At 40.4% G+C, this 24,452-nt stretch overlaps 1 protein-coding gene across 1 annotated transcript in view; it reads left to right on the top strand.

Moving 5' to 3' along the window:
- Positions 1–6,799: 6,799 nt before the first annotated feature.
- DYNC2I2 (dynein 2 intermediate chain 2) overlaps positions 6,800–24,452 on the top strand; it is a 48,911-nt gene continuing 31,258 nt past the window's right edge. The window contains 2 exon segments of the mRNA XM_037798585.1: positions 6,800–6,822; positions 6,824–6,983. Of these exon segments, the coding sequence (XP_037654513.1) occupies positions 6,800–6,822; positions 6,824–6,983 (183 nt within the window).

Here is a 24,452-nt window from a genome sequence, read left to right on the forward strand (position 1 = left end):
TGATCATATAGTTATGCGTTCATCACCACAATCTATTTCTGAACATTTTCCTTACATCAGAAAGAATCAGAATAAGAATAAAAAATAAAAGTGAAAAGAGAATACCCAAACCATCCCCCCATCCCACCCTATTTGTCATTTAGTTTTTACTCCCATTTTTCTACTGATTTTTTTTCAATTTTTTAACTTTGTTTATCAAAAAATTAAAAACAAACAGGCAAACAACAACCAAAAAAACCCCACAACATTTCAAACAAAGCAATGGATTAAGGAAAACAAATAACCTAAAATAATTACTTTGCTTCCAATATGTTCCTACCATACCCCAAGAAAATTAATAAACCATGTCCAAACAGAGGAGTAAGAAAAACAAATAATCTAAAATAACTACATTGCTTCCAACATGTTCCTACCATACCCCAAGAAAATGAACAAACCCTAAGAAAACAAAGGAATAAGAGAAAAAAAAACCTAAAATAACTCTATTGCTTCCAACATGATCTTACTATATCCAAGAAAGTTTACAAACCATAATCATTCCTGAGCATTCCCATAACATTGAGATTACCCTCCATAGTTTATCTGTTCTTATTGCCAGACACATTTAATCCTCCCAACGACCAGGTATGGTAAGTATTGTTATCATCCCCACTTTGCATAGTCATTCAAAGAGGGCACACATTTATTAGGCAAAGGGGACAACAGTCCCAGCCCATGGTTGAGTGGGAAGATGCAGCCCATAAAGGGGGAAACAAATGGTAAATATGTAATCAGAAGATGAGAAGGCCACTGAGAAGGCAGCCAACCACGGTCGCAATGGAGAATAATAATAACAAAGGCATCTTTCAATCAATTCTTCAGGGAAAGTGAGTTTAAGAAGAGGATCTTCAATCTTAGACTTAAAAGATCAAAAGGAGTCAACTCCTTGCAGAGCTGGGAGATAAGCATTCCAGGCAGAGGAAACTGAGGCACAGAGAGGGACAGGAGGGCATGAGGTCATGAGGTCATGCAGCGACTACGCAGAAAAGCCAGGAGTTGAAAACTGGTGATTCTAATGCCAGAGCCAAACTCCCATCCAAGACACTCTAATAACTGTTCATTTCCTTGCATTATCCTCTTCCCTTAAAGCGATCCAACGTGGGATCTCACACACAGTAGTCCTGAATAAAAATTGTGCTTGGTTCATCTTGGCTGGCTGACTGGCTGCTGAGGGTTGGGACTCAGCCTATGGCAGAGCTGGTGAATTCCAAAGGATTTATCTTTCTGGGCCCCAGTTGGGAAAGGAGGCGGGGAGACATGACCAGGGGAGTTTTACCCCATTGTCCTCCCTTCCTTCCCGGCTCTCCAACTCCAGCTCTGACAAAGCTGTTTTAATGAGTTTATTAAGGGCCCCTTTGTCTTCACTCCACCTTTGAGCTGAAGCCTTTCCGGCTGGGGTCAGGCTGGGGCCTGGGGGAGGGCTTGCAGAACAAAGGCCACAGGATGGAGAGAGGACAGGGAAGGAAGGGAATCTTGGGGCCTGGAGGAATTGAATTCATTTCTTAATTGTCACCTCCTCCAAGAGGCCTTCCTTGCCTGCCTTGGATAAAATAGTTGTTTCCTTCTCTGGCCCCTTCCCCTGCTTTATTTATTTATTTATTTTACTACTTTATTTCTTAATCATATTATTTATTGTAGAATATAACATATACACATAGACTTAATAAATTTCCAAGTGCAATTTAACAAGTAGTTAGAGAGCAAATTCCAAAGAATGTTATGGGTTACAATTCCACAGTTTCAGTTATTTTCCTATTGTGAAATATAACATATATACAAAAAGGTAATATCTTTCAAAGTATGATTTAACAAGTAGTTACATAGGCAGTTTCCAAAAATGTTGAGTTACAATACCATAGTTTCAGTTGTTTCATTATTGTGAAATGTAACATATTCAAAAAGGTGATAACTTTCAAATTACAATTTAACAGTAGCTATAGAACAAATTTCAAAGGATGCTATGGGTTACAGTTCCATCATTTCAATTCTTTCCTTCTAGCTATTCTAATACCCTAAGAAAAAGAAAATTATATAGAGATTCAGGATTCATAATCCTTCGTTAAATTCTATCTTGTCTGTTGTTACCCCTTCCTTTACTTTAATCACTTTCCTGAGCTTCATCACCTGCTTTATTGTTCTTCTGGTGTTTGACACATAGTAGGCATTCAATTAGTACTTGGTAAATAAACAAATATTTATTTGTGCACTTCATGTGAGAGGCATGACCTTGGGTCATTTTTCATCCCTTCCTTCCCACCCTATCCTCCATCTCCACAGTGGTGAACACTGCCCTGCTATAATAACCCTAGGTTCTTCCAAGCACCTTTCACTCTGTATTTATTTATTTGTGCAATGTCAATTCTCAGGGTGTAAATTCCAAGAAAGCAGGGCCACTCAGTGGCATAGCCCCCTCCCCAGCCCAGTGCCTGACTTATGGTGGGTGTGAGGTAATTATTTGCTTAGTGAGAGGATGAATCCATGCATGGCTGGTAATGGCTTTCTGGGCCTTGGATACCTGCTATGTGAATTCAGGGGCAACTCAGCTAACCAGAACACTCCAAGTAGTTCTGGGGTGGGGGCTGGCTCTGCTCTTATTTCTTTAATACCACCTTTACCTAAATAGTTCTGGAATTCCTCTTGAGTAAGTGGGAACTTCAGAGCATAAAAGAATCACCAGGGGTGCTAGGGTCCCAGAGCCCACCTCAGAGGTAATGAATTAATGGTCTTGTAGACTAAGGGAGTCTAGAATATTCGCAATCCATTCTCTACTCTGCAGCCGAGTGTCTTCTTAAAATACATAAATCTGATTTAGGTCACTCACTTGGTGAAAACCCTTCAAAGGTTCCCTAGCGTCCTGGTGATCAAATCCCATTTCCTCGTCTCTTTAGTGCCTGCCTGATCTAGCCCCTCTCTACCTGCTGCATCCGAGGCACCATGTTCTCTCACTTCTTGGGGCCTCCTCAGTGCTATTCCTTGAAGACTCTCCTCCCTCCCCACTCCTATCTTCACTCTCAAGTTGTCTTTACCTGGCTGACTTCTCTTTCTTCACATCATAGACTTACATGTGCTTTCCTCCCAGAGGTCCTTCCTGAATCCCAATTTCATGAGTACCCTCTTCTCGCCCCACAGCTCCTGTCCATCACCTACAGCAACCCAGCTCACAGGGTTTGGTAATTGTCCATGTACTTGCCTGTCCATTTACTTGTTCAACTGTCAGTTCATTGAGGGCAGAAACCAAATCAGTCCCCAGCATTTGGCACATAGTTGGTGGCAACTTGGGGGAAGACAGTACTTATTTGTAAGAACTGTATTAAGAACCTAAGCTGTACCTGGTGTTATCTAGTCTTAATCCTTCCTATCTCTTAAGTCTCCTTTTGTGAAGTCTCCCTGATTCCCTATGGCTTTGGTGGTAATAATCATGTTATTAATTAAGAAGTTTTAGGTAAGATAACATGAGGTTGCTGCATTGTGTGCTTTTCACATGCTAACTCATGCTAACTCCCTCAATCCTATTTCAAAACGAAGAGACAGACCCTAATATCCAAATTTTACAAACAAGAAAATTGAGATACAGAGTGACTTAAAGAAGACAGGAGCGTAGGCTTTTGTAATAGGCTGTCCTGGGTTCTAATCCAATCTCCACCACTGACCAGCTCTGGGAGACCTTGGGCGAGTCACTAAATGTCTTTGAGTCCTTGTTCTTTTCTACATCTGTAAAATGTGGATAAGAATAATACTATCCATGTCGGTTGTCATGAGGATTCATGTAAAGTGCTTAGTACATGGTGAGAACACTAGGAGGTGTTATTGTATTATAATTAGTTTTTCCATCTTTGGCACATGGTACAGGCATTCAAAGGTTATTTACTAAATAGTACTGAGTATTCCTACAACAATTGCCACCAGGGTTTTTAAATGGGGATGCTTTCTTTTTTTGCCCCTGTGCCAGAGCCTCCTTGAATGCATTTGAACATTCTCTGAAAAGACATTGAACTTTTTGTGAGGTAAGAAGTGGAGGTAAGAAACAGGAGGCCTCTAGGAAATGGCCTGATAGGTAGGGTGAGGCCCAGTCAAGATATACAAGGGGCTCTGCCCTGCTGATAAAGACAGAAACAGTACTGAGTGATGGTTAGTCAGTCATTCAACTTGTCTTTATGGTGTGCCAGGCACAGTGCTGGGCTCTGGAGTCAGACACAGTCCCTCTGTTGGTGGAACTGACTCACCAGGGCAAAAACAGGCATTATCAACACTTGTTACTTAATTACAATCCTGAGGAGTGAGTGCTCCAGAGGAGAGGTACACAGTGCCCTTAGAACTAGTAACAGGGGCTCCAAATCTGGTTTCCTGAGGAAGTAACAATTCCCAGGAGCCCTGAGAATAGAGAGGGCAGGAGGAGCCAGGTGGAGAGAGGATGCATGAAGGTCAGAGGCTTGGCCTGCTGTCAGGATACCTGGGAATGGGCCAGTGTGCCTGTTGCCCTGAGATGGAGAGGAGGGCTGAGAAACTCTGCAGAGCTACTTCCTGTATGGCCACTCCACCTTGGTGAGCCTGCTTTTCCCTTCAGCCTCCTCTGGGGCATAGATATCTGCTCAAGACTCTCCCATCTGGAAGTATTTCCCCTTCTGTCCTGCCTTCCCATGGTATAGTACTCTCTCCTCTCCAGCATAGCTAAGCCATTCAGTGGTCATGAATTCATTAATTAATTAATTCACTCCTCTCTATTCACAAATAAGCCATATAAAACTTGAAAGAAAGAAAGATAAAATTTAAATTACCCAGAGGTAATTGCTATTAATATTTTGGATCTATCCTTCCAGGTTTTGTTCCAAACATATTTTTATTCATTAAAAAAATAAAAAGTAGATACACTACATTTAAAACACTTTAAGATGCTACAAACATTTTTGCCACATTTAAACATCTATAAACAATGCTTTTAGTGGCTACCTGGGGTTCTGTACCATGGGTCAAAAACATGCAACCAAATGCCTCCTCTCCATGTATACCCAAATGTGTAGTGAACACCTGTTGGTCGTGTGCCAGGCCTTTGCTTAGACATTTAGGCTGACTGCACTATCTTATTATTATACTAGCAGTACTGTCACAAATGATGTGTTGCTGAATATCCTTAAGGCTTAATGTCTGTGTAAATCTGTAGTTTTTGTTTTGGAAAAAATTCCCAGAAGTAGGATTTCTGGATTAAAGAGGAGGCACACTTTAAGGCCAAATTATCCTTAAATTAAGTTTTACCAATTTACACTTAACACCATCTTCCTGTGTTTAGCTTCCCAATAGCATCCAGTACTTACTTTACTGCCTCCTCTCATTCCTCAACCCTCTGCAGTCTGGCTTTTGCCCCGACTACTCCATGGAAATCCTTCTCTGAAGAGGCCACCAGATTATCACCCAAAATGCCAATTACAGTGATTTCTTTTCTGGCCTTATCTTTATTGATCTGTCTGTGGCATTTAATACCTGGGACCAACCTTCTCTTCCTGAGAGGCTCTTCTTCCTTGGTCAGGTAAAGCAAATACAGTCTTGCTAACTTCATTTTACAGCTAATCTCTAAATGGGACTTCAAACCCAGGCCTCCTGACTTCCACAGCCTTTTCTTTTATTTATTTTTTTAGTCTTTTCTTTTCTTTTTCTGAGTGTGATTTTTGGAACCCTGGTGATGTCTGCAAATCTTCAAATGTTAAGGAGAGTTACAACATTTTACTTTCTTTCTAGAAAGAAATTTCTAGTGCATTCTATTTCCAGTGTTGCTAATCTAATCAATCCTTATGGCCTTGGCTGCAACAGAGTCCTAATAATGAGGGCTCCACCGCGGGAGGGGCAGAGGGGCCCCTAACTGGGCAAGTTTCCATCTTTAACTGTTAGGGATAGGAGTAAAACGGCCTAGAGGTCTGCGGGGAGATTCCCGCCGAGGCTCAGACGGAGCTTTGGAGCTAGGCAGCCTATCTGCAGGATCTTGGGCAAATGTGATGTCGGCTTTACTGGGTGACTGGGGGCTCTCACTCCTCGACCATCAGCATTCTCATGCGACATATGTATAATTAACAGTTGCTTTCTTGGGGCGTTGTTGTGAGGCTTTAGTAAAATAATCATGCATAAAGTTCTGGGCTCTTTGCCTGATATACAGTGGGAACTCAATAATCGATAGTTATTGAGGTCTTTAATTTCAATTTAACAAGGATTTTTCTGTATACGACCTCATTTGGGCCTTCTAACTATTCAACCACATTTGGGATCCGCATATGGATATTTTTAATCACATTCCACTGAAGCAGAAACTAAGGACCAGAGGGTGAGGACTTGGCCTCGAAGCCACAGCCAACCGGAGTAGGACGGTTACTCAATCTGCAAAATACTTCGAGCAGCTCTGAAAGCTCTGTGCCCCTAGATCCCAGAACTCTCTCGGCCGCCGCTTCGGCAGCCTCCCGCCCACACTTCCGCGACGGGTAGCTCAGCCCCATCTTTGAGCCTGGCACCCGCATCTCACCCTGCGCTTCCCTGTACCCAGGAGTAGCCACGCCTGTCCAAGCATGCCCGTCCTGGATACAGGGTATCCAAAACTGGTCACGCCTGTCGCACCGGCCAAAAAGAATCATTAATCCCTTTTTCTCGAGCCATGGAGAAGGCGGTGCGACCAATTAAAAAATGGCGCCGCCAGTCTCACCCACCCAGTCTTCTGCTCTCGGAGGCGCGGGGGCGAAGGTCGCGGCGCAGTGCGCAGGTGCTAAAGGGAGGAGCCGTTTCCATGGCAACCCGCGCGCAGCCGGGCTGTTCATTAGGCTGGGAGCGCGGGTGCTGCGGCGCTGGCGACAGGAGTGGCTACGAGTGCCGAGGGGTCTGGACGGCCCGGGCCGCTGCAGGATGAGGCCCTGGGCGTGGTGTCGGTGCCCTCACAGTGGAGGGGCGCCCAGGGCATCCGCGGGGAGACGGTGAGGGGTCTGGCCCGATGCGGGGCGACGCAGGCGGGAGTGAGAGCTGGGGGCGCCGCGCGGCGGTAGGGTGAAGTTATTGACATCCGGCCGTGTTGGTTTTATGTTTAATCCCCAGAAACTAGCCCTTTATATCCTCTTGTCCAGCGATTCCCCAGTCTTTCAACTAAAAAAGAATAAAGAAGTTGTTAAACTTCCCAGGACCCCACCTTTGAAAGATTTTGTGCGAACTGCAGTTGTTAGACATTTCAAACTAACTTTCATTTTAAGAAATGACCAAACTGCGTCGTAAGGTCCAGATAGGCTGGTTTTTAGGTTGTTTAATCAATAGTACACAAAACCAGGTGCTCTGATGGGCTGTGGGGCGGTCTACTTGGTGCCAAGTCCTCTCCAGAGGCGCCTGTGTAGACTGAGTGCAGCCATGTGCCTGGTACTGTTTTGGTGCTGGGGATTCATCAGTGAAGAAGACAGAGGTCTCCTTTGTGGAGCTTACATGGGGTGGTTGCAGGAGATAGAAAATAAACAGTGTATGAAATAGATAAGTAAATTATGTAGTGTGTTAGAAGGTGACTAGTGCCATGGACAAAAGAAGAAGGGCGAGGTATTGGAAGGACTGGCTTGGGGAATGGGAGGGTGGATTGCAGTGTGGCAAGGTTGGGTTTCCTTGGGAGTGGAACATTTGAGCAAAAACTAGGAGGAGTGAGAGATTTGGTACAGAGGTCCAGGCAGAGTGAAGGGCAAGTGCAAGGGTCCTGGGGCTAGGGCAAATCTGGTGTGTTTGAGGAGGCAGGTGGGGATGGTGAGAACAAAGGGAAGGGGAGAGTGGTCCTAGTTGAGGCCAGAAAAGATAAGAAGAGGCAGGTCAAGTAGGGCTTCCTAGATTCTTGTAAGGACTTTGGCTTTTTCTGAGTGAAAGTGAGCATTGCAGGATGCTGCACATTGTCTAGAAGAGAAAACTGAGGCTTAGTTTGCCACACAGATAGCAGAACCTGCAGAAAGCACAGGTCCTCTCCAATTACCGAGGAGGTTTGCATGAAGTCTAGGACAGGTTTCTTGCCTCAGTCTGCAGGTCTTGAGCCAGGATGTGATCTGGCTTCAGAATTCTTCCCACTTCCTCATGTTGCATAGGAATGGTTTTAGTCAACAGCAAAGGCAGAGAACATTTTAGTTAAATCTGTCTCTCCTTATCACAGGTAGAGGTATATTTCCCATACCCTGTCCTTTAAAGAATAACTCTTGCTTGCTGAAGATTCAGATTTCAGAATACCCCAGGTTTGGGAACCACTGTTTTAGTCTAACACTTTTTTTTGCAGAGAATGAGATTAAAGCTTGTTAATTTTCTTGTAGATACAGTTTTAACCTCTAGGGTTCTACACACTGATTTTAATACTTGAAGGTATAAAGGTATATACTTGTAGATAATTGTTTATCATAGATACTTGTTTATCTATGAGTGTGGTTCATTTTGAATCAGAGCCTCTCCTATCTCGTCAAATGAGGGGCAGATTCTTGTTTAAGTTGTAAAAATGTTGCAGGAGCCCGAAAAAGTGGTAAGTTGCTTTTTCCAAATTAACTTTTTATCTCTGTATAAAAGTAATCTGTGTCCAAAATTTAGAAAAAACGATAAAAAACTGGAAGTAAAAGTCACCAGCCATTTGTCTATTCAATCTGGTTTTTTTTTGTTTTTTTCTCCCCATCTTCCCCCACATTTTTTTCTTTTCTTTCTTTATTATTATTTTAAACAAAAATGGAATCACTGTACATAACATCTTATGAAACCACTTTTTTCACTTAATACATCCTGAATGTGTTTCTGTGTTTTAAAATATTTTTCTGTAACTCCATTTTGTTTGACTAGTCTAGTTTGAAGGACCTTTAGGTTGTTTCCAGTTTTCCTCTATTATCAACAGCCTGTGATAAGTGTTGTAGCTAAAATTTGATATGTTTCTTAGCTATTTTTAAAGTTGTTTTGGAAAAGTTGAATGGTGATCTTGGCTTAACACATTAGCAGTGCATATATTGGAATATACTTTCATGTTGCAGTGATGGATTTTTAAAAAATATTAATGCTCTTTCACCTAACTTGACTTTTCTTGTTATATCTGGATCTGTTCACAGAGAGACAAGGTCCTGGATTTAGAGACGATAGACCTGGGTTTAATGTGTGGTCCCTTCTTATTGGGGGCTTCTGCAAAGTGGGTATTGTTACAATACTTCTTGTGGGATTTAATGAGATTATTGATAATAAAGCAATTTAAAAGTAAAGTGCTGTTCAGGTGGAAGGGATTGTGAGTCGACCAGTCCAGCTGTTTCAGATACAAGGCTCCTAATCACCCCTTACCCCGCTCAGCCATGCTGGAATGCCCTAGAGAAGTTTGAATATTATGGATGCCTGGGTCCTTCCTGCAGAGATTGACTTAATTGGTATGTGGTGTGACTTGGGTGTCTGGGTTTGTAAAAGCTTCCAGGTGTTTTTAATAGCAAAATTTGAGAACCACTAATTTAATCCATCCTCTGTTCCAGCAGAGTTATATTTTTAAAGCACGATTTTGATCCTATCAGAATGTGGGGGGCATTTTTGATGTTCTGGGATGTCTCTTTTGATGGATCGTTAGCTCCCTGAGGGAAGGGAGGAGGTCTTGTGTATTTTTATTTTGATTGAATAATTTCCTTGTGTCCTTTAATCCCAAGTGCTTCATCATTTCTCCCTTTCTGCTTTGACTTAAACCTGGCTGCCTCCTCGCCTGACAATATTCCTTTAGGTGAGCACCCTCCCTCCTAGACCTGGCAGCACCTTCCTCGCCTCTTTGGTTCTCCAGCATAGGGCACTCCTTGCTGGAACGTGTTTTTCTTTAACCTGGGGTCTGGCCTTTTTGAGATTTTCAAGGGAGAGTTAAGTCGGTGGCACTCAACCTTTTTGACTTTGCTGAACAGTTTTGTTTTTTTTTTTTTCAATTAAATTAGTTTTGTTGAGATATTTTCACATACCATACAGTCACCCATGGTATACAATCAGCTGTTCATAGTACCATCATATAGTTGTGCATTCATTGCCCCAGTCTATTTTTGAACATTTTCCTTATACCAGAAAGAATAAGAATAAGAATAAAAATAAAAGTAAAAAAGGACACCCAAACCAACCCCCCCCATCCTACCCTACTTTTCTACTCATCCATCCGTACGCTGGATAAAGGGAGTGCGATCCACAAGGTTTTCACAATCACACTGTTACTTCTTCTAAGCTACATTGTTATACAAACATCTTCAAGAGTCAAGGCTACTGGGGTGGAGTTTAATAGTTTCAGGTATTTACTTCTAGTTATTCCAATACCTTAAAACCTAAAAAGGATCATCTGTATAATGCATAAGAATGTCCATCAGAGTGACCTCTTGATTCCATTTGGAATCTCTCAGTCACTGACACTTTATTTCGTTTCATTTCGCATCCCCTTTTTGTTCAAGAAAATGTTCTCAATCCCGCGTTGCCAGGTCCAGATTCATCCCTGGGAGTCATGTCCTGCGTTGCCAGGGAGATTTACATCCCTGGGAGTCAGGTCCCATGTAGGGAGGAGGGCAGTGAGTTCACCTACTGAGTTGGCTTAGCTAGAGAGAGAGAGGGCCACATCTGCGCAACAAAGAGGTACTCAGGGGGAGTCTTAGGCATAATTACAAGCAGGTTTTAGCCTCTCCTTGACTTTGCTGGACAGTTTTGATCCTAGATTTTTTTCAGTGCACATGCAAAGGGATTAAAATATTTAGGATAACATCGAAATAGTCTGCAGTAATTACAACACAAAGGTGACTGTATAACATTGCCTCCTAACTTCTGTGAAAACTTACAATTATTGCCCTCTTCACTTGATTGTCTTTCAACTCCAAATGATTCCTTGAGTAGCTGTTTGTTGCCCTCATATACTCAACATGGCAAGTAGGTTGTACCTTCACACTCTTAGAGATGTCACATGATGACTTAATTGTCCATATCACATCCCAGAAACTCAGCTCCACATTGCATCTGTTGAGATATTCCTGTCACATTTTATCTGCTCAAGAATTCATGGTCAGATTTTGACTGCATACCCTTGTGGGTTTGCAGGGTGTTGATTGAGAGCCATTGAATTGTGTCACTGAATCGCCATTCCTGTAACACCAGCATGTTCCTCAGGTGGGTGTACAGGACCTGGAAGGGAATTGAGCATGGGAGGGAGGGCTTGGGAATGAAGGAAGCCAGAGGAAAAAGGGGAAGTGGCAAGGTAATGACAATGGCCAGCTACTCCCACACGGGTCAGGCAGTTTGTGGATTCTACTTCAGCAGTGTTCTTCAGCCTCTAGGGAGGAGCCCTATTCCATTCCTACCCTACCCCAGGTGGAACCCTGGCCCACAGAGTGGTGGATGACACGAGGATGCAGTCAGGAGGGAGATGATAGGAGTATTGTCTGCATCATGGAAGGTATGGGATTGAGTCACCAGACTAAGGAGGGGGAAGGGTGCAGCGGAGCTTTAGAGTTGATGAGCTCTGAGCTCTGGCCTGAAGAGGCATATAAATGAGGGGCTCAGCCTGTATCAGGGGATCTGAGTGTAGGTCCCTTGCACCTGTAGCATCAGCATTGCCTGGTAGTTTGTTAGCAAAGCAAATTCTCTGTCCATCCCAAACCTCCCAGATCTGAAGAAGTGGGGTGGGTGGGAGGGCAGAAATTTGTGATTCTGAGGCTGGTGGTCTACAGTGGTGTCTGAGGTTCCTTTCCACTCTGGAGTCTGGTGTGCCAGCTCAGGCTGGTTCGGAGGATGGAATGAGAAAGTGTGAGCTTAGGCCAGAAGCTGGCTCCTGGGCAGTGGTCAGTGTTTGGTAGTGTTGGGGAGGTAAACTGGGAACTTGGCCTTCAGTGGCAAATCAGTGCACATTCACAAGCACTGTATGGTACTGTATTTCCTCTGTCCCCACCACATTTTGACAGATCTTAGAAAAAGGAGGTATCACACTGATATTTAATATAGTTTTTACCTTCAGAGGTATTACTAAATAACTGTGTTTTACACTTTTTCGAGGACTTGTTTTAATTTTTCTTGGATATATGTGCTGTTATTTTTTTAATAGACATTTATTTTTTTTAGAGCAGTTTTAGGATCACAGAAAAATTGCCTAGAAAGTACAGAGTTCCCATATAACCCATAACCTTCTCTACTATCCCCCTAGGTTCCCCTATTATTAACATCTTGCATTAGTGTGGTACAATTGATGAGCCAATATTGATACACTATTATTAACTAAAGCCCATAATGTACCTTAGGGTTCACTCTTTGTGTTGTACAGTTCTATGAGTTTTGACAAATGCATAATGTTACGTGTCCACCATTCCAATATCATACAGAATAATTTCATTGTTCCCGATTACCCTTGGCTCCAGCTATTCATCCTTTCCTTCCCTCACCTGAACCTCTGGCAACCACTGATCTTTTTACTGGCTTTGTAGTTTTGCTGTTTCCAGAGTGTCATGTAGTTGGAATCATACAGTATGTAGCCTTTTCAGACTGGCTTCTTTTACTCAGCAATATGCATTTAAGTTTCCTCCATGTCTTTTTGTGGCTGGATAGCTCATTTCCTTTATTTATTTATTTTTTCTTTCCTTAACAATTTATTTATTTTTAGTTGTGGTAAAATATATGTAACATAAAAATAATTTTAACTATTTTAAGTGGATAATTCTTCGACATTAACTACATTGAGCATACAGTGTAACTTTCACTACTATTTCCAGACTATTTTCATCATCCCGAACCAAAATTCGTATCATTTAGCAATAAACTCCTCTTTCTCCTCTCTCCTCATCCCTGGAAATCCCTCTTCTGCTTTCAGTTTCTATGAATTTGCTTATTCAGAGTACTTCCTATAAAAGAAATCGTACAATATTTGTCCTTTTCTGTCAGATTTATTTCACTCAGCATGATGTCTTCAAGGTTCATCCATGTTTTAGTATGTACCACTTCTTTTTATGGCTGAATAATATTCTGTTGTATGGATATGCCACATTTTGTTTATCCATTCATCTGTTGATGGTCACCTGGGTTGCTTTCTCCTTTCAGCTTTTGTGAATAATGCGGCAGTGGTGTACAGAAATCTTTGTGAATCCCTGCTTTCACTTCTTTTGGATATATACCTAGAAGTGAAATTGCTGTGTAATATGGAAACTCTATGTTTAATTTTCTGAGGAAGCACCAAACTATTTTCCACAGTGGTTACATCTTTTTACATTCCCACCAGCAGTGTACAAGGGTTCCCATTTTCTCCACATTCTTGCCAACAGGTATATTCTGTTTTCCTAATAATAGCCATTCTAGTGGGTGTATCTCATTATAGTTTTAATTTGCATTTCTCTAATGGCTAATGATGTTGAGCATCTATTCATATACTTACTGGCCTTTTGAATATTGTCTTTGGAGAAATGCCTATTTAAATACTTGGTCCATGTTTAAATTGGGTTTGTCTTTTGGTTGTTGAGTTCTAAGAGTCCTTAATATATTTTGGATATTAAACCCTTATCAGATGTATATGGTTTCCAAATATTTGCTCCCATTCAGTAGGTTGTATTTTCACTTTCTTGATAATGTTCTTTGCACAGAAGTTTTTAATTTTAATGAAATCTATTTTAACTATTTTTTTTCTTCTGTGGCTTGTACTTTTGGTGTAAAATCTAGAAATCCACTGACTACTAGAAGGTCCTGAAGATATTTCCCTATGTTTCCTTGTAAGAATTTTATAGTATTAGCTCTTAAATTTAGGTTGTTGATCCATTTTGAATTAATTTTTGTATATGGTGAGAGGAGGAATCCTCATTCATTCTTTTGCATGTGGATTTCCAGTTGTCCCAGCACTATTTGTTGAAGAGACTATTCTTTCCTCATTGAGTGGACCTGGTACCCTTGTTGAAAAACAACCAGCCATAGATGTGTGGACTTAACTCTGGACTCTCAATTCTATTCTATTGGTCTATATGTCTATCCTATGCCAGCACTGCACTATTTTAATTACTGTAGTTTTGTAGTAAGTTCTTATTTTTTTATTAGAGAAGTTGTAGGTTTACAGAAAAATATAGAATTCCCATACACTACCCTATTATTAACACCTTGCATTGGTATGATACATTTGTATCACACATGAAAACACATTTTTATAATTGTGCTATTAACTATAGTCCATGGTTTTCATTAGGGTTCACTGTTTGTGTTGTAGTGTTCTACGTTTTTTTTAATTTAAATTTTTATTCTAGTAACATGTATACAACCCAAAATTTCTCCTTTTAACAATATTCAAGTATATAATTCAGTGCTGTTAATTATGTTCAAAATGTTGTGCTACCATCATCACCACCCATTACCAAAACTTTTCCGTTGTTCCAAATAGAAACTGTACAATTGAAGCATTGACTCCCCATTTCTTATTTCCACCCCAGCCTGTGTTTGTACTCAGTTTTGAAATCAGGAAGTGTGAGTCCTCCAACTTTGTTCTTTTTCACGATTGTTTTTGGCTATTTGGGGTGCCTTGCAATTCCATCTGAATTTGAGGATTGGGTTTTCCATTTCTGGGAAAAAAAAAAAAAAAGAGGCTGCTTGAATTTTGTTTGTGTTTGCTAAAACCTGCCGGAATGCAATATGCCAGAAATGGATTGGCTTTTACAATGGGGGTTTATTAGTTCACAGATTTACAGTTCTAAGGCCATGAAAATGTCCCTATTAAGGCATTAACAGGATGATACCTTCTTTGAAGAAAGTCCAGTGGCATCTGGGGTTCCTCTGTCACATGGGAAGGCACATGGCCAGAGCCTGCTGGTCCTCTCCCAGGTTTAGCTTCTGGTTTCCTAGGCTTTCTCCAAAATGTCACTGGGCTTCTGTCTTAGCTTCTCCTGGGGACAAACCCTGGGTTACATATTTTAGCTTCTCTGAGCTCTTTCCAAAATGTCTGTCTTTTATCCTCTCATAAAGGACTCCAGCAAGGGAACTAAGACCCACCTTGAATGGGTGGGGTCACATCTCCATGGAAACAACCTAATCAAAAGGCCCCACCCACAATAGGTCTGTCCCCACAAGATTAGATTAAAAGAATGTGGGTTTTCTGTGGTGCATAACAGATTCAAACCACAAATTTTGATAAGGATTGCATTGAATTTGTAGATCATTTTAGGGAGTATTGACATTTAACAATGTTAAGTCTTCCGAGCCATGAACACTGGATGCCTTTCCGTTTATTTAGGTTTTCTTTAATTTCTTTCAGCAATGTTTTGTAGTTTGCAGTGTACAAATCTTTCACCTCTTTGGATAAATTTATTCCTTGGTGTTTGATTCTTTTAGATGTTATTGTAAATGGAATTATTTTCTTGATTTCCTTTTCAGATTGTTCGTTACTGCTGTGTAAGAACCCAGGTGACTTCTGCATGTCTATCTTTTATTCTACAACTTTGCTGAATTCAATTATTAGTTCTAGAAGCTTTTTTTTGGATTCTTTGGAATTTCCTTGATACAGGATCATGTCCCCTGTGAAAAGGGATAATTTAACTTCTCCTTTTCCAATTTGGATGCCTTTTATTTCTTTCTTTTGTCTTATTGCTCTTGCTAGAACTTCCAGTAAAATGTTGAATAACAGTGGTGACAGTGGGCATCCTTGTATCCTTGTCTTGTTACTGATCTTAGGGGCAAGCTTTCAGTTTTTCACCATTCAGTTTATTTGTTATGGTTTTTTCAATAATGCCCTTTATCATGTTGAGAAAGTTTCCTTCTATTTTTAGTTTTCTGAGTGTTGTTATCATGAAGGGATGTTGGCTTTTGTCAAATGCCTTTTCCCCATCGACTGAGATGATCATGTAGTTTTTTTTTCCTTCATTCTATTAATGTGATGTATTACATTGATTGATTTTTCTCATGTTGAATCATGTTTACATTCCTGGAATAAAGCTCACTTGGTCATGGTGCATAATCCCATTAATATACTGTTGGATTTGGTTTGCCAGTATTTTGTTGGGGATATTTACATTTGTATCTGTAAGGGATATTGGTCTGTAATTTTCTTTTTGTGTGTGTATGTGTGTGTGCTTTTTCTGATTTTAATATCAGGGTAATGCTGGCCTTATGGAATGAGTAAAGAAGTAATCCATCCTCTTTGAATTTTCAGAAGTGTTTGATAGAATTCAGCAGTGAAACCCTTCAGTCCTGGACTTTCCTTTGTTGGAAGGTTTTCAATTACTGATTGTTCTAGTTTACTAATGCTGCTGGAATGCAAAACACCAGAGATGGATTGGCTTTTATAAAAGGGGGTTTATTTGGTTACACAGTTACAGTCTTAAGGCCATAAAGTGTCCAAGGTAACACATCGGCAATCGGATACCTTCACTGGAGGATGGCCAATGGTGTCTGGAAAACCTCTGTTAGCTGGGAAGGCACGGGGCTGGCATCTGCTCCAAAGTTCTGGTTTCAAAATGGCTTTCTCCCAGGATTTTCCTCTCTAGGCTGCAGTTCCTCAAATATGTCACTCTTAGTTGCACTTGGGGTATTTGTTCTCTCTTAGCTTCTCCGGAGCAAGAGTCTGCTTTCAATGGCCATCTTCAAAATGCCTCTCATCTGCAGCTCCTGTGCTTTCTTCAAAGTGTCCCTCTTGGCTGTAGCAAACTCACTCCTTCTGTCTGATCTTTATAGTGCTCCAGTAATTTAATTCAGACCCACCCAATGGGCGGGCCAACACCTCCTTGGAAATTATTCAATCAGAGTCGTCATCCACAGTTGGGTGGGGCGCATCTCCATGGGAACACTCAAAGAATTACAATCTAATTAACACTGATAGGTCTGCTCACACAAGATTACATCAAAGATAATGGCGTTTGGGGGGACATAATACATTCAACCTGGCACACTGATTCAATCTTTGTACTTGTTATAGTTCTGTTGACATTGTCTATTTCTTCTTGTGTCAGATTAGGTAATTTGTATGCTTCAAGGAATTTATCCATTTCATCCAGATTTTCTAATTCATTGACATATAATTGTTCATAGTAGTCTCTTATAATCCTTTATTTCTGTAAGGTTGGTAGTAATGTCCCCACTTGCATTCCTGATTTTAGTTATATGTGTCCTCTCTCTTTTTTTTGGTTAGTCTGGCTAAATGTTTGTTGATTTTATTGATCTTTTTAAAAAAACATTTGGTTTTGTTGATTCTCTATATTGTTTTTCTATTCTTTATTTCATTTACCCTAGCTCTAATCTTTACTATTTCCTTCCTTTTACTAACTTTGTGTAGTTAGGTTATTGATTTGTGATCTTTCTTTTTTTAATGTAGGTATTTAGAGCTATAAATTTCCTTCTGAGCACTGTTTTTGCTGCATCCCATAAGGTTTGGTATTTTCTATTTTCATTTTTGTTTGTTTCAAGATATTTCCTAATTTTCCTTGTGATTTCTCCTTTGACCCACTGGTTGTTTAATAGTGTGTTGTTTAATTTCCAGATACTTGTAGGTTTTCTAGTTTTCCTTCTGTTACTGATTTCTAGGTTTATTCCCTTTTAGTCTGAGAGGACACTCTGTATGATTTCAGTGTTTTTAAATTTATTAAGATTTGATTTGTGACCTTTCATATGCGCTATCCTAGAAAATGTTCCATGTGCACTTGAGAAGAATGTGTATTCTGTTGTTGGGTGGAGTTTTATATGTATGTCCATTATATATATAATGGATGTATATGTATGTCTAATATATAGGTCTAATTGGCTAATAGTGTTGTTCAAGACCTCTATTTCCTTATTGATTCTCTGTTTATGTGTTCTATCAATTATCAAAAGTGGTGTATTGAACTCTCCAACTGTTGATGTAGAATTATGTTTCTCCCTTAATTCTGTCATATTTGACAGAATTTTTTTTGCTTCGTATTTGAGACTCTGTTATGAGGTGCATATATGTTTATAACCATTATGTATTCTTGCTACATTGAACCTTTTATCAATATATAATATCCTTCTTTGTCTCTTACAGTCTTTTTTGTCTTAAAGTGTGTTTTGTCTGAAAGTAATTGTGGTGGTTTGGAGCACTATGTACTGCAGAAAACATCTTAAATATGTATCTGTTCCTGTGGATGTGAACCATTGTAAGTAGGGCTTTTTGATGAGGTTACTTCAGTTAAGGTGTGGCTCAGGAAGGGTCTTAATCCTATTACTGGTGTCCTTTATAAGCAGAATGAAACTCAGACAGATAGAAAGCCATGGGAAGCAAGAATCTGAAATTCATTGGAATCTGGAAGAGAGCTGAGAGGTCAGGAGAGACCACCATGAACATTGCCATGTGTCAGAGGAGCCAAGAACCAAGGATCGCCAGCAGCCAAACCCAGAATGCCATTCTTTGGGAAGAAAGCGTTGCCTTGATGACAGCTAGATTTGGACTTTCTCTTAGCCTCAACACTGTGAGCTAATAATTTCCTATTGTTTACACCAACCCATTGCATAGTATTTGCTTGAGCAGCCAAGGAAACTACAATAGTAATTTAGCCACTCTGGCTCTCTTTTGATTACTTTTTGTATAGAATATCTTTTCCCACTCTTTTACTTTCAACCTCTTTGCGTCTTTGTACCTAAAATGAGTCTCTTGTAGAGAGCATGTAGGTGGATCATGCTTTTTCATCCAATCTGCCAAACTGCATTCTAATAGAGAGTTTAATTCATTGACATTTAAAGTAATAATTGAGAAGGAAAGATTTACTTTTGCCATTCAGCCATTTGTTTTGTGTGTCTTGTATGCTTTTTGTTCCTCAAATACTCCATTACTGCCCTTTTTTTGGTATTTAGTTCCTTTTTTTGTAGTGGACCATTTTGAACTCCTTTTTCTTTCCTTTTCTCTCTATATTTTTTAGTTTTTGTTTGTTTGTTTGTTTGTTTTTTAGCACAAACTACCTTTGTGATTACAGTTAACACCTTAATCTAAAAGCAAATTGTTTGGACTAGTACCAACCTAGTTTAAATAGTGTGGAAACTCGCTACTCCTATATCTCTGTCCTTCCCACTTTATACTGTTATTGTCTCAGAGTACGTGTTTATACATTGTATTCTCATTAGGATAGATTTATAATGTTACTTTCTACATTTGCCTGTGAAGTCATATAGGGCAGAAAAAGGCAGTTTCAAAGCAAAGGTGCCATAATACAGGATTTTATATTTTACTGTCTAGTTACCTTTACCAGTGTTCTTTATTTCTTCTTATGGCTTCCAGTTGCTGTCTAGTATCTTTGTATTTCAACCTGAAGGACTTCCTTTAGCATTTTTTAAAGGGTAGGTCTTCTGGTAGTGAACTCTTTGAGCTTTTGTTTACCTATAAATGTCTTCATTTCTCCTTCATTTAAAAAAATTTTGGAATAGAACATACATACCTAGAAGTGATAACTTTCCAAGTGTAATTTAACAAGTAATTTAGAGAGCAAATACCAAAGAATGTTATGGGTTACAGTGTCACAGTTTCAGGTATTTCCTTATTGTGAAGTATAACATATATGCAAAAAAATAATAACTTTCAATGTATCATTTAACAAGAAGTTATATAGGAAATTTCCAAAAATGTTAATGAGTTACAGCACCATAGTTTAAGTTTTCTTTACTGTGAAATATGTATACAAAAAGGTGGTAACTTTCAAATTACAATTTAACAAGTAACTATAGAGCAAATTTCAAAGGATGCTATGAGTTACAGTTCCACCATTTCAATTCTTTCCTTCTAGCTATTCTAGTACCCTAGCAATTAAGAAAAAGAAAATTATATAGAGATTCAGGATTCATAATCCTTTGTTAAATTCCGTCTCGTCTGTTGCTATTCCTTCTTCTGGTTTAATCACGTTCCCAGTCTACAGGGATGTCTAGGCTGTGACCACCCTAACTAGTTCATGTTGAAAAGGGGTGTTGACCTTATGGGAAAAAGGGACATATCTGGTTGATGTTCTTGAAGAGGCTATAGCCTCTGGGATTTGGGACTTAGCTGGAATAGGGGTTCTCTGGAGGATTAAAGTTACTGAAGAATAAACTTATTGAGTGAAACTTTTCTAGAGTCTCAAATAGGGATCCAGGTATTCCTTAGGGTTTTTGGGACTACTGTTGACTTGGGCTTATCATACTGTAGCCATTTGGCATATCTAGCTGAAGCTTGCATAGGAGTGACCTCCACGACAGCTTCTCGACTCTACTTGAATTCTTTTAACCACTGAAACCTTATTTTGTTGCCTTTGTTTTCCTCCATTTGGTCAAAAAGTCTTTCTCAACCCCTTGATGCCAGGCTCAGGCTCATTCCTAGAATCTGGGTCCCATGTCGCCAGGGAGACTCATTCACCTGGGGGGTCCTGTTCCATGTTGTGGGGAGGGTGATGAATTTATTTGCAAAGTTGGGCTTAGAAGAGAAAGTTCACACTTGAGCAACAAAAGAGGTTCTCTGGAGGTGACTCCTAGGCATATTATAGATGGGCTTAGCTTCCCCTTTACAACCATAAGTCTCACAAGAGCAAGCCTCAAGATCTAGGACTTGACTTTTGAAGTAGGGTGTTCCTAAGTTCACATAGCATCTCTTATATCCACATAATCCATCCGTCTCTCACATTATCATCACTTAGTTGTACAGTCCTCATCACTCTCCATTTTAAGCAGTTCTCATGACCTAAAACATCCCCTAGCTCTTTTCAGCCCTTAGTTATTTGTGTGGTATTGGTAAGGTATTCCTATTAATTATTGTCCCTAGTAGGCAATAGGTAGATTTTCCCCATAAACCATTCTGTTGTCAACTATCTGTATCAGTGTCATACCTTAGAAGTATATCATGCAAACACCTATCTATATTATATGAGACCCCCAGGCCCAGGACCTTCCCTAAGGGCCTTGAAGACTGTGCACACAGCAGCTTGCATGACCTATGTCAGTTAAAGTTTGACCTACTCTCCTTGTAAAATCAGACCTCTGGCACTAAATGGAATCTATAGCTTTCCTCTTTCCTGAAACTCCCCGAGACACTGTTATGTACAAGATAGCCTATATCCTCCTCTCTTTTCTGTTGACTACAATTGATCCTTCCCTGTGTCACAAAACCCCGTTCCTGCGCTTATGCTCTCATACCCATTGGAATGTTTTTGTCTCAAGCCCCTATAACCGGCTTGATCAGCTCCCCCAATGTGCAGAGTGCCTACACACTGAGCTCTGAACTCACCGCCATTCAGAGCAGTTTCTGACTTCCATTTCCTTGTAAGTAAGCCCTGAATAAAAGCTCACATCTCAGAACTTGCCCAGTGTCTTCTTTAGTCCTTTGGTCTCAAAAGCCTCCTTGGACCATGACATATTTGTCATGCTGATCTGTGGCATATATGCCTTTCAACATCCCCTTTCAATCCTATTCTCCTTCAATGAAGCTCTAATACTTATTATCCCATTAACAAACAATCATCACCCCATCCGTTCCCATACCTTTGTATTCATATTCACCCTTATTAACATATCTGAACATATTAGGTTATCATTTCCCCTCCAGTAGCTTCTGTTTATCTCTAGGTCCCCAGTATTCTACATTATAACACATTGATTTTACATTGTTCACGGAGTTCAAAGTAGTGGTAACACAATATCTCTCTTTTTGTGTCTAATTTATTTCACTCAGCATTATATCTTCAAGGTTCAGCCATGTTGCCATATGTTTCAGGAGCTTGTTTCTTCTTACTGCTGCACAGTATTTCATCATATGTATATACCAATTTTGTTTTATACACTCGTCTGTTGAAGGACGCTTGGGTTCTTTCTATGTTTGGCAGTTGTGAACAATGCTGCTCTGAACATCGGTGTACAAATGTCTGTTCATGTCAGTGATTTCAGAGCTTCTGGGTATATACCAAGAAGTGGAATTGACAGACTGTAGGGTAATTCGATATCTATTTTTCTGAGAAGCCACCAAACTATCTTCCACAGCAGCTGTACCATTATACATTACCACCAACAATGAATAAGAGCCTAGAAACATTTTGGAGAAAGCCATTTTGAAACACAGTCTGGGAACAAAGGACCAGCAGACGCCAGCATTGTGCCTTCCCAGCTGACAGAGGTGTTCCAGACGCCATTGGCCATTCTTCAGTGAAGGTATCTTCTTGTTGATGCCTTTGTTTGGACACTTGTGGGCTTAGGACTGTAAATTTGTAACCAAATAAACCCCCTTTATAAAAGCCAATCCATTTGTGGTATTTTGCATAATGGCAGCTCTAGCAAACTGGAGCAGATTTTGGTACCAAGAGTGGCGTGCTGCTGAGTTTGCATATACCAAATATGTTGGAATGGCTTTTTAAATGGATAAGGTGAACATTCTGGGAGAATTGTGAGGAGCTTGATGAATAAGTCCTTAATTGCTTTGAAGAGACTGTTGGTGGAAATATGGACTCTAAAGATACTTCTGATGTTGAGGCCTTGAGCAGAAATGATGAATGTGTTGTTGCAAACTGGAAGAAAGATGATCCTTGTTTTAAAGTGGTAGAGAATTTGGCAAAATTGAGTTCTGGTGTCAGATGGGAGGCAAAATTTGAAAGTGACAACCTGGGATACTTAGCTGAAGAGATCTCCAAACTACTTGTGGAAGATGTAGCCTGGTTTCCCCTTGCAGCTTATAGTAAAATGTGAGAGGAAATAGATAAACTGAGAACTGAACCCTTGGGTACAAGGAAACCAGAAACCTATAGTTTGGGAAATTCTGGACTTCCAGAAAGTGAGATTCCAGAGGCTACAGCCCCATGTGAGTATTTAACCAAGCATGGAACCTGACTGCCATTTCAGTACAAGCCAGGATTGGAGATGGTGTTATCCATAAAGGATCTGTGGAAAGTCCTATTGTCTGATGGTTTTGATCCCTGTATGCTGCATGCCAAGCTAGCAAACTTTTTGTGAGATCTGTATAAACGGGATCACTGCCAGTCTGGACTGGAGAGGATGTGAAAGGAACAAATGGTAGGAAAAATTTCCTCAAAGACAGAACCATGGAAATTGAAATCTGGAGTCAAGAACTCTCGGGCAAGGAGAGCAGAGCAACCCATGTACATGGAAAAGGTAAGTTTGTCCCAGAGATGGAGGGCAGGTCTTTAGTCTAGATGTTCAGGGAGAATGCTGCTGCCCCAGGCCTCAGAGAGGGTGGAGCACATTCCCTGAGGATTGGGGAGAGCCTGGCCACCACCCCACTGTTCAGAGAGGGGAGAGCTTTTGCCCTGGAGAGGCAGAGTCTGGGTGGCACCCCGTGCTTGAGGAGGTGGTCTCCCCAATGCGTGGATAATGTTGGAGCACTCACCGAAGCATTTGGAGAGAAAAGGGCTGCCACATAAGCCTTTGGAAGGTGTGGGACTGTCTTTCTCAAGCCCCAAGGATACAACGTCATTCTATAAATGACTCTCAGAATTTGAAATCTAATGGAGTTTGCCTTGTGATTTTTAGGAACTATTTTGGTCCAGTGAACCCTGTTTTCCTTTCAATTTCTCCCTATGGCGATGGGAACGTTTATCCTATAACTGTCTCTCCTTTGTATATTAACAGCAGATAACTTGTTCTAAGTTTCACAGGTCCACAGCCAGAGGGGAATTTTGCCTTTAGGACACACCACGCCTGTAACTGATGTTGATAAGATCTTGTACTTAGTGATTTTTACTGAAATGATTTAAGTTTTTGTGATACTGTGATGGGATGAATGCATTTTTTATTTGGAAAGAATATGTCTTTTTGGGGTCAGTTTGAATATATTATGTGCTGGTTTGGATATATTATGTCTCCCCAAAAGCCATATTCTTTAATGCAATCTTGTGAGGGTAGATGTTAATCTTTTGATCGAGTGTTTCCATGGAGATGTAATTCAATCAACTGTGAGGAGTAGAACTTTGATTAAATTATCTCCATGGATATATGGACCCAACTTATTCAGGGTGGGTCTTAATTAAACTACTGTAGTCCTATAAAAGAGAGACATTTTGGAAAAGGCCGTTGAAAGCTGATGCTTAGAGATGCGGACAGGAGGACATTTGTAGATGCTAAGCTAAGAGATGCTAGCTCAGGGTTTGCTCCAGAGAAGCTAAGAGAGGACCCCCAAGATGGTTAGATGCACAGAAGCTGAAGAGGCTAAGAGAGACAAGCCCAGAAACATTTTGGAGAAAGCTATTTTGAAACACAACCCGGGAACAAAGGACCAGCAGACGCTAGCCTCGTGCCTTCTCAGCTGACAGGTGTTCCGGATGCCATTGGCCATTCTTCAGTGAAGGTATCTTCTTGTTGATGTCTTAGTTTGAACACTTTTATGGCCTTAGGACTGTAAATTTGTAACCCAATAAACCCCTTTTATAAAAGCCAACCCATTTCTGGTATTTTGCATAATGGCAGCTCTAGCAAACTGGAACACTGCCACTCTGCTGAAATTGTTTATTAGCTCAAGTAGCTTTGTCTTTGAATTCTCTGGATTTTCCAAA

The sequence above is a fragment of the Choloepus didactylus genome, chromosome 10 (genome assembly GCF_015220235.1).
Source record: "Choloepus didactylus isolate mChoDid1 chromosome 10, mChoDid1.pri, whole genome shotgun sequence".
Taxonomy (NCBI): domain Eukaryota; kingdom Metazoa; phylum Chordata; class Mammalia; order Pilosa; family Megalonychidae; genus Choloepus; species Choloepus didactylus.